At 47.2% G+C, this 11,404-nt stretch overlaps 1 protein-coding gene across 5 annotated transcripts in view; it reads right to left on the minus strand.

Moving 5' to 3' along the window:
• SP2 (Sp2 transcription factor) overlaps positions 1–11,404 on the minus strand; it is a 46,880-nt gene that overhangs the window by 19,896 nt on the left and 15,580 nt on the right. The window contains exon 1 of one of the 5 annotated variants that reach the window (XM_061391526.1): positions 11,276–11,370. The exons of the other annotated variants lie outside the window; for them this stretch is intronic. Within the exon in view, the coding sequence (XP_061247510.1) occupies positions 11,276–11,282 (7 nt within the window). The 5' untranslated portion in view covers positions 11,283–11,370. Of the gene's footprint in view, positions 1–11,275; positions 11,371–11,404 lie in introns of those variants that run through there. 5 annotated transcript variants of the gene reach the window in all.

An 11,404-nucleotide genomic window follows, 5' to 3' on the forward strand; every position in this document is an offset into this window, starting at 1 on the left:
AACGCTGAAGAAGCTGAAGTTGAATGGTTCTATGAAGACCTACAAGACCTTTTAGAACTAACACCCAAAAAAGATGTCCTTTTCATTATAGGGGACTGGAATGCAAAAGTAGGAAGTCAAGAAACACCTGGAGTAACAGGCAAATTTGGCCTTGGAGTACGGAATGAAGCAGGGCAAAGACTGATAGAGTTTTGCCAAGAGAACGCACTGGTCATAGCAAACACCGTCTTCCAACAACACAAGAGAAGACTCTACACATGGACATCGCCAGAGGGTCAACACCAAAATCAGATTGATTATATTCTTTGCAGCCAAAGATGGAGAAGCTCTATACAGTCAGCAAAAAAATCCTTCAATAGTTTAGGCCAAAACAAGCTGCCCCTCCCTGACTACCTCCCCCCTCCCCACCCCCAATCTCTCCTACTTTATCTCTTGCCCTTTCAACTCTCTCCACAAACATTTCAGTTTTTTCCATTTCAGGAACTACAACACATTCTCACCTGGAGCCTAAGCACACTCTCTCCCATTTGTCTGGCCAACTCCAGTCCTTCAGAGCTCATGTGTAGCCCTCCTGACGTCTGGGGCAAGTGCTCCCCACGTGTGAGGCAAGTGCCGCTGCTCTGTGCCAGTGTATATGCACCATGGGACCTTCACAGAACTTTCCCCCCGCAACAGGGCACGGAGCGCAGCTCGTTCTAGAGCTCTTTCCATAGGCTGCCTCAGGGAGCACCACGTAACAGGAAGAAGCTTCAGACGGGACCCTGGAGCCCTGGCCATCAGACCGGGGGTTGTTTCACTAGTCTTTCACTGGAGAATACTACTCTTGAGCCAGGGAATGAGAGAGAAGGGAAACAAAGAAACACAACTGAGAAAGAACTTGGCTCAAATTCCACAGCCAGGCCTTGGGGGTACTTGTTTTTACTGTGTCGTGGGGTCTTACCACCCTAACTATGGCTTTCTTGGCTGTCTGCTATGCTATTTCCCCTAGAGGAATTTCACTCTGTGCAAACAGTTCTTCTGTGGCTATTTTGGTCAGCTCACCTGGGCCTGAAGCCAGCAACAGTTCCTAGGCCCAGTCCAATTGCCTAGCCTGGAAGAATTCAGAGCTGGTAAGGGAAAGACTAAACCATAGCTGGTTTTAGGAAACTAAGCTGGACCTCAAAGGGAGCTAAGAATGGACTGAGAGAGAAAGGATCAAGAAAGACTCTAAAATACTCTGAGCAAAAAATCCAACAATTAGAATAATCATATAAAAGAGATCCGTAACAGTAGAAGGAATTTCATTGATTTTCATGAAAAGAGAATAGTTCCAGGTGTGGCTATTGCCAGAGGCAAGTAAAGATTGCAGATCCTGTCTCCACCCACTTATTGAGCCCTCCAGTCTTCTCCCAACTTTGACCTCAGCCTCAGCCCATGTGTGTGTCCAGAATTTCATCAAGAAGACTCCCTTTATCAGCCAAGATCCATTATTTCTCTCCTTATCGAACAAAACTCCTCGCAACAGCCACTGTACTTGCTGTCCCTCATTGCTCTCCTTCCAGTCTTTCTTGAACCTGTTCCAGCCAGGTTGCCCCTTTCCATCCACACCACAAAAATCACCTCCCCACCCCCCCACCAGGGACCTCCACTTTCCCAAGCTGGATGGTTAATTCTTAGATCTAGGCTTGTGTTATCTGACAGTTGGCCCCTCTTCCTCCTTGAAATAACATCTTCACTTGGCTTGCAGGGTGGCCTCTTACCCCTCTGGCTGCTTCTTCTAAGATTCCTTGGCTGGGTCTGTCTCTCAAATTCTAAATGCTTAATCTGCCCCAGGGCTCAGTCTTAGGTCCTGTTTTTTTTCTGTCTACACCTGTTTGTTGGGGGATTTCATCTAGTCTGGTAGCTTTAGAAACCAATCATATATATAGGTTCATACAGACCTAGTCCGGGCTTCCCTGGTGGTTCAGTGCTAAAGAATCTGCCTGGAATGCAGGAGACACAGGTTCGATCACTAAGTCGGCAAGATCCCCTGGAGAAGAATATGGCAACCCACTCCAGTATTCTTGCCTGGAAAATCCCATGGACAGAGAAATCTGATGGGCTACGTTCCACGGGATTGCAAGAGCCGGACACAACTTAGTGACTAAACCACCACAGTCCTGATGACTCCTAAACATGTATTCAGACTTGTATATCTTGACTGCCTACTGTTATCTCCACTTGGATGTACTGGTAAGCAACTCAAGCCTGCCCTAGCCCCAAAAAGGGCTCCTGTTAGCTCCCTAATTCCGTGCCTCCTTCAAACTTCCCCGGGGCAGTGAATGGAACTCCACTTTTTCAGCTATTCAGCCCTAAAACCTTGGGAGTCACCCTCGATCTTTCTTTTTTCCACTCTGTGTTAGTTGCTCAGTCCTGTTGGACTCTTTTGTGTCCTCATGGACTGTAGCCTGCCAGGCTCCTCTGTCCATGGAATTTTCCAGGCAAGAATACTGGAATGGGTAGCCATTCCCTTCTCCAGGGGATCTTCCCGACCCAGGGACTGAACCCGGGTCTCCGCATTGCAGGCAGATTCTTCACTGTCTTAGTCACTAGGGAAGCCCACTCTCTACTTGTCAAGAAACACTTGAGCTCTATCTTCAAAATATATACAGAATCTGACTGCTTTCACAACCACTTCTTTTTATCACCCAGGTTCAGGTCCCCATCATCTCTCGCTTGGATAACTGTGAAAGTCTCCTAGCTGGGCTTCTGACTTTGTCCCTGCTGGTTTTATTCTCAACCAGCATCCCGAGACCCATCAAACTTAAATGCAATCCTGTTACTCCTCTGCTCAGAGTCCCTGCTACTGCTATTGCTGCTAAGTCGCTTCAGTCGTGTCCGACTCTGTGCGACCCCATAGACGGCAGCCCACTAGGCTCCTCTGTCTCTGGGATTCTCCAGGCAAGAATACTGGAGTGGGTTGCCATTTCCTTCTCCAATGCATGAAAGTGAAAAGTCAAAGTGAAGTCGCTCAGTCATGCCTGACTCTTAGCGACCCCATGGGCTGGAGCCTACCAGGCTCCTCCGTCCATGGGATTTTCCAGGCAAGAGTACTGGAGTGGGGTGCCATTGCATACTATCGCCCAGTCAAATTAAGAGTCAAAGTCCACACCACAACACATAAGGGGTCCATGTGACCTCTCTGACTTAGCTGTCACTCTCTCACTCACCGCTTAGGCCATGCTGGCCTCCCTGCTATTCCAGTACATGCCAGCTAGGGCCCCTCTTCAGGGCCTTTGTACTCACTGTTCTCTCTGCTTGAGTTCTTACCGTCTGCCCTCCACAGATTGTTGTTTAGTCGCTAGGTCATGTCCAAATCTTTACGACCCCATGGACTCCCCAGATTAAGCCTGGCTCAATCCCTCCCATCCCTCCTTCAGGGTTTTCTCAAACTCCCTTCTCTGACAGCCCTACGTAAACCATACCCCTCATGTTCTCCTGTCCTCTATTCAGTTTTCCCCTTAGCACTTCTTATTGTCTGATATCCACTAGTTACTTCATGTCTTCTACCAGATGTACCTTCCTTACCTACTGGCAAGGAAGACACTTCATATATAGAAAACCCGCAGATCTGCATGTCCTGGCACTAGGTGCTGGCATCCACTCACCAGGTCAGCTCAGCCGATCCAATCGCAGAAGGAACTCAACTCTGCCGGTCACCTCACATGGGGACAAGAGTCTATGTGTGGACCAGCACAGTCGAGTCTTTCTCCTGGACAGAAACCTCAGACGTGCACCTCATCACTACACACCAGATGCCGCATCTCAATGCCTCTTTCAATGAACAGGTACTGGGGAGAAATTCTTTCACAAGTGAGTTAAGACGATGCGGGTCCCTGCTGTCTGAAGACCTCTAATCTGTCTCCACCCTGCAGCTCTCTCCTGAAAATGGGACCGTATCATTTGCTAGCTCGCATCCTATCAGACTGGAAAGGACCCTAGAGAAGTGAGTGGGGACATGGGACAGCCAGCAGGGGATGGTGAGAAAGAGTCCCAGGCAACGGTACAAAAATACTGGGCCTCAGAACACTGTCAAAAACAGGAAAGAAGAAACCAAGACACACTTTTTCCCCTCTAAAGAATATCATTATGTACAAACTTTATGTACATGCTTTCTCTGCTTTGACACATTTGTGAGTCACTCTGTACATTCGTCTGGGACATAACTGGTTAAAGTTAGTGGTGACTTCATTTCCCCTGGGACGAGACAGTCACCATTTATTCTTCTGATGGCTGGGAAATGTTTGGGTCTGCTCTGAGGCTAGTCTGAGAAGACTTCCAGTTAGACACTAGCTGGGGGCAGAAAGAGTCCACATCCAGTCACACGGCCCTGCCTGCCGTCTCTTCCTCCCTATTCACACCCTCTGAAAGGCGGCTTTGTGGTTCCACCGAGTCCCCTAGGAGAGATAACAAACACTCCACAGAGGAAGCTCTAGAAAGAGGACATTTGGGAGTGTGCAGGCCAGTGCCTGCTGCTTTCTGAGCCGTTTTCACTGCGTGGCTGGGATGAAGAGACCACCTAACAGCCTCAATCATGGCTTGGGGACAGATGCATCCAGTGAGGTGGGGCTTCTGGCTAGAGACAACATGCAGTGCCGATGCGGAAACAAACTGTAGCTCAGGGGAATGAGATGGGCAAAGGGAGGATTCCGTTGGGTCTGCAAGCACCTTCTTCCTGTGCCAAACAGCTCTGACGTCTCAACGTTGCTTGGAGTTGCTCACAGAGGGTAAACTGAGAAGCAGCAAAACTGAGCACTTTGTTCTTTGTATGCCTCTGCTCCTGAGCAGCACTCATCTCCCAAGAGCACGCCAGCTTGAAGGCCAAGCTGATGAGAAGCAACCCCCCAGGCCAGTGGGGGCCTCAGAATACCCAGGAGAGTGTAAGCCAGACGAGCAGTGGAAGTGGCAGCGTCCCCAAGCTGCCAGAGCTGATTCAGCTTGCTTCTGGGCTCGCTTCTCACCTTGAGTGAGGCAATACAAAAACCCGTTTTCCATTTCGGAATCCTGTCAACTGGAACAAATCCACCAGTGGGAGCATCTTCACAAGGGCAATCTCTAACCTCTTTCCTACTCAAACAGATAGTGCCCTTGAATTAGCACTGCCCCACATTTTCACCTTCTTCATTCATCTTTCCACCCAGCTTCAACAGACAACTGGCAAACTGACAGCAAAGTGAGACCCTCCCCGCCCTGAGGTCTCCAGGAGAATGCTGCTAGCCAAGGAAAGATCTGATAACCGAAGAAGTAGTTCTTAACAGAGAAAAGTGACTCTGAACTATGTTTCAGAAATACAAAGATCTAAGTGCTGACTCTGTGTAGAAAGGAATAAAGAAAAAATTCTTTTTCCTTCCTTCAATAGAAGGAAGTCACTTGAGGAGATCCATGTGGATTCAAAACAAAAGCAAAGCAAAAACAAAAAAGCATCAACAAATGCATTCCATAATGATATCCACTTCTTAGCCCATCTTGGCCTCCAGCCCAGCTGGTTTAGAACTTGCTGGGAAGACATTCACAAATCCAGTTAAGCTGCTCAAAGGGAAACTCCAGATATAACACCCAATACACTAATAAGAAAATACTAGAGTGCCTCCGAATAGATTTTGCTCTAAGTCTGCAGCTCACGAAGTTTCAGATTGGACAATGTAATCATTTAAACTCAGAAGTACTCATATCTCTACATTTTCTGATACTCTATGCACCCTTTAAAGCAGTTTTTCTCTGCACCTTTCATTCTGTGGCCATTGTCTATCTCCTGCAAAATAATTCCTAAATTTTTCAATCTCTCGACATAAAGCTTCCAATTTGTGTGTTGACAGAAAACAAAGGAGGTAACATTACATCTTAGAAGAATATGTTACATTTCATCATAGAAATGTGGGTGAGCAAGGTCTATAAGATTGCTAAACCCAAGCCAACACTAGGGTCTACTGGTTAGCTGCAACAAGCTTAAATGTTTTCAAAAAGGCCTTGGTTGGGCAATCCTTGCGTAAAGCAAGCTTGTGAATGATCATATACCTATAGCGAAAGCAACTGTTTAGGCTACAAGAGACTGTGCAACTTCTCCAAAACGCTACTATTCACCAACAGAAGAACTAGAAATTTCAAGGCCAAAGATATCAAAATGAATTGTCCTCTCTGCTGTTATGCCAGGAGGCTCCTTTACCCAGACATTTGCCAGAATCTTCTTAACGCTTCTTCTCTCCTCTGACAGGCCTGCAGAGGCCCAACCTTAATAGAATCTGAGAGAAAAGAGCCTATCCGTCTATAAGAAGCCAAATAGTGAGGCCAAACTCTTTCTCCTGGCATCAGTTCTCCCTGCAGAGCTGTGAAGTGACGCTCCAATGATGAACTAACTCTACTTGGGTCTCCTTGACAAAGAGACCATGTCTTTACAAGCCTAGCCCAGAGGGTTCATAATTATGTCAGACCAGCTTTTTTTTTTTTTCTCATTGTTGCTGCTTTTAAACAAAGAGGTTAAGCCTCTGTATAACCTAGTGGAAGAACCAGAATTAGAAAACTTACCAATCACCCCAGCCAATAAGAATCCATTTCCAACAGGTATTAATGCCTGTTAGAAGCCACTGGTCTGACAGAGTGTGGTCCACTGGAGAAGGGAATGGCAAACCACTTCAGTATTCTTACCTTGAGAACCTCATGAACAGTATGAAAAGGCAAAATGGTAGGATACTGAAAGGGGAACTCCCCAGGTCGGTAGGTGCCCAATATGCTACTGGAAATCAGTGGAGAAATAACTCCAGAAAGAATGAAGGGATGGAGCCAAAGCAAAAACAATACCCAGTTGTGGATGTGACTGGTAATAGAAGCAAGGTCCGATGCTGTACAGAGCAATATTGCATAGGAACCTGGAATGTCAGGTCCATGAATCAAGGCAAATTGGAAGTGGTCAAACAGGAGATGGCAAGAGTGAACATCGATATTCTAGGAATCAGCAAATTAAAATTGACTGGAATGGGTGAATTTAACTCAGATGACCATTATATCTACTACTGCGGGCAGGAATCCCTTAGAAGAAATGGAGAAGCCATCATGGTCAACAAAAGAGTCCGAAATGCAGCACTTGGATGCGATCTCAAAAACGACAGAATGATCTCTGTTCGTTTCCAAGGCAAACCATTTGATATCACAGTAATCCAAACCTACACCTCAACCAGTAACACTGAAGAAGCTGAGTGGTTCTATGAAGACCTACAAGACCTTTTAGAACTAACACCCAAAAAAGATGTCCTTTTCATTATAGGGGACTGGAATGCAAAAGTAGGAAGTCAAGGAACACCTGGAGTAACAGGCAAATTTGGCCTTGGAGTATGGAATGAAGCAGGGCAAAGGTTAATAGAGTTTTGCCAAGAGAACGCACTCACTGGTCATAGCAAACACCCTCTTCCAACAACACAAGAGAAGACTCTACCCATGGACATCACCAGATGGTCAACACCGAAATCAGACTGATTATATTCTTTGCAGCCAAAGATAGAGAAGCTCTATACAGTCAGCAAAAACAAGACCAGGAGCTGACTGTGGCTCAGATCATGAACTCCTTATTGGCAAATTCAGACTTAAATTGAAGAAAGTGGGGAAAACCACTAGACCATTCAGGTATGACCTCAATCAAATCCCTTATGATTATACAGTGGAAGTGAGAAATAGATTTAAGGGACTAAATCTGATACAGTGCCTGATGAACTATGGACGGAGATTTGTGACACTGTACAGGAAACAGGGATCAAGACCATCCCCAAGAAAAAGAAATGCGAAAAAGCAAAACGGCTGTCTGAGGAGGCCTTACAAATAGCTGTGAAAATAAGAGAAGCGAAAAGCAAAGGAGAAAAGGAAAGATACAAGCATCTGAATGCAGAGTTCCAAAGAATAGCAAGGAGAGATAAGAAAGCCTTCCTCAGCGATCAATGCAAAGAAATAGAGGAAAACAACAGAATGGGAAAGACTAGAGATCTCGTCAAGAAAATTAGAGATACCAAGGGAACATTTCATGCAAAGATGGGCTCAATAAAGGACCGAAATGGTATGGACCTAACAGAAGCAGAAGATATTAAGAAGAGGTGGCAAGAATACACAGAAGAACTGTACAAAAAAGAGCTTCATGAGCAAGATAATCTCGATGGTGTGATCACTCACCTAGAGCCAGACGTCCTGGAATGTGAAGTCACGTGGGCCTTAGAAAGCATCACTACGAACAAAGCTAGTGGAGGTGATGGAATTCCAGTTCAGCTAGTTCAAATCCTGAAAGATGATGCTGTGAAAGTGTTGCACTCAATATGCCAGCAAATTTGGAAACCTCAGCAGTAGCTGCAGGACTGGAAAAGGTCAGTTTTCATTCCAATCCCAAAGAAAGGCAATGCCAAAGAATGCTCAAACTACCGTACAATTGCACTCATCTCACACGCTAGTAAAGTAATGCTCAAAATTCTCCAAGCCAGGCTTCAGCAATATGTGAACCATGAACTTGCAGATGTTCAAGCTGGTTTTAGAAAAGGCAGAGGAACCAGAGATCAAATTGCCAACATCCGCTGGATCATGAAAAAAGCAAGAGAGTTCCAGAAAAACATCTATTTCTGCTTTATTGACTATGCCAAAGCCTTTGATTGTGTGGATCACAAGAAACTGGAAAATTCTGAAAGAGATGGGAATACCAGACCACGTGACCTGCCTCTTGAGAAAGCTATATGCAGGTAAGGAAGCAACAGTTAGAACTGGACATGAAACAAGAGACTGGCTCCAAATAGGAAAAGGAGTACGTCAAAGCTGTGTATTGTCACCCTGTTTATTTAACTTCTATGCAGAGTACATCATGAGAAACGCTGGGCTGGAAGAAGCACAAGCTGGAATCAAGATTGCCGGGAGAATATCAATAACCTCAGATATGCAGATGACACCACCCTTATGGCAGAAAGTGAAGAGGAACTAAAAAGCCTCTTGATGAAAGTGAAAGACAGGGAAAAAGTTGGCTTAAAGCTCAACATTCCGAAAACTAAGATCGTGGCATCTGGTCCCATCACTTCATGGGAAATAGATGTGGAAACAGTGGAAACAGTGTCAGACTTTATTTTGGGGGGGCTCCAAAATCACTGGAGATGGTGATTGCAGCCATGAAATTAAAAGATGCTTACTCCTTGAAAGGAAAGTTATTGAAAAGCAGAGATATTACTTTGCCAACAAAGGTCCGTCTAGTCAAGGCTATGGTTTTTCCAGTGGTCATGTATGGATGTGGAAGTTGGACTGTGAAGAAAGCTGAGTGCCGAAGAATTGATGCTTTTGAACTGTGGTGTTGGAGAAGACTCTTGAGAGTCCCTTGGACTGCAAGGAGATCCAACCAGTCCATCCTAAAGGAGATCAGTCCTGGGTGTTCACTGGAAGGACTGTTGCTGAAGCTGAAACTCCAATGCTTTGGCCACCTCATGCGAAGAGTTGACTCATTGGGAAAGACTCTGATGCTGGGAGGGATTGGGGGCAGGAGGAGAAGGGGATGATAGAGGATGAGATGGCTGGATGGTATCACCGACTCGACGGACATGAGTTTGAGTGAACTCCAGGAGTTGGTGATGGACAGGGAGGCCTGGCATGCTGTGATTCATGGGGTCGCAAAGAGTCAGACACGACTTAGTGACTGAACTGAACTGAGAAGCCACTGGAACACTGACATCATCAGCCCAATTGATAGGCTGTCTAACAGATTCGCCCCCTTCATTGCACACAAGAATTTAAAACAAAACAAGACACTGCAGTTATATTCATTATTGCAGACAACAGGTTTCTTTATGCTATCAAATCTAAATTACTCCTATGGTGTGGATTCTACCATCATTCCCTTCAAAGCCTACGAGCTGGCCAACACCCTAAATGTTCTAGCCTGAAAAATCATCCAAAATACCAACTCAACACTTAGTCCTCCACTGTCATACTTAATGCCTTCCGAGGTACAGCATGCAAGGTTACTGCATGCCAGTGTACTGCCCAACAGTCATCACTCTTCTATCTGCAATCAAACCCGTGTAATGGTGACCATGGGTCAATTCACTGTTTAAAGTGGATTTACCAGTTCCTCCCTCCCTTTCTCTAAGAAAGCAACAGATAAGTGAGCAAGAAGTAGTCTCAGAAGAAGACACAAACTTCGGGATAATATGCACTGAGAAAAGCCAGACTGAGGCGCCCTGGATCAAGTTAATTAAGAAACAATTAAACACGACAGTATCTTGGAATCAAAACCAAGGAATGCCGTGAGGACAGGTTTCTCAACTGCTCAGAAGAGAAGACACAATTCCTTTTCATCTAAAATTAGAAAGCCACCCAGAACATAAACCAAGAAGCATGGGTAGAAGGCTGAGAATCATAAGCTAGCAATGGGCATGGAGGTGGGGTGGAGGAAGAAAGTAAATATCCATATTGTTTTACTTCTTCTGTTATTCATTAGGTTTGCTCCTGGCCTTTGGGATTCGGCAGTTCCACCCTCCCCACACCCATGGGATATCAGGCAACAGGCTGGGAGCTCTGTCCACAAGTTCTTAAACGTCTCACAATTCTGCTAAGCGTTGGCAGATATCTAGCTGGAAGCTCAAAGATGCAAGTGAAAATATTAAAAGGTTTCTGCCCACTCCTCAGTCTAAGGCGAGAGGTCATCTACTTAGGGAGTGCCCTTGTGTGTCCTGATACCATCTCTAGACTTTCTACCCAGAGAACTACGTTGGCTTCCACGCCCATCAGTGCCCATGTGTTGGCGCCGTCGGAATTTCAAGTATTCCCCCGCCCCTCTCTGCAGTCGGGAGAACACTGAATCGCTGGTGGGCACCTAGAGTCAGAATGCAAGAGGGTCCCGGAACACAGGACAAGCGCACAGGGAGCCGACCGCCTCCTCAGAGCAGACCCAGGCAACGTCCCCGGGCCGGGAAACACTCAGGTGGGCCGGCGACCAGGCAGACGGGGTGCCAGGTTTGCCCTGGGTGCCCGCTCCTCTCGCCAGCCCCGGAAGCGCCTCCCTCCCGCCTAGCGGGCTCCGAGGGGGCGGGGAGTCGAACGCCCCCTTCCGGGTGCCTCCGCCTGGCTGGCCAGCCCCGCTCCTCCTCCGGGCGGGAATCCTCCCTCCCCGCCCCTACCGGAGCCGGGCCCCGGCGCCAGGTCCGGCCCCAGGGGGGAACCCCCAGTCCCGGCTCCCTCTCCCTGCGGCCTCTGCCCGTCTTCCCGACCCTTGAGAGCCGGGAAGACCCCGCCGGCAGCGGTCAGGACCCACCGCTCATTACGACATCTTCCTCCCTGGCCTCCGCCGCCTCCGCCGCCACCGAGAGCCTGACACCGCCCGCCTAGCACCCGCCAATCCCGGAGCCTGCCATCGCCCGAGCGACGGCAGCGTTCACCAATA

The sequence above is a fragment of the Bos javanicus genome, chromosome 19, assembly GCF_032452875.1.
Source record: "Bos javanicus breed banteng chromosome 19, ARS-OSU_banteng_1.0, whole genome shotgun sequence".
Taxonomy (NCBI): Eukaryota; Metazoa; Chordata; class Mammalia; order Artiodactyla; family Bovidae; genus Bos; species Bos javanicus.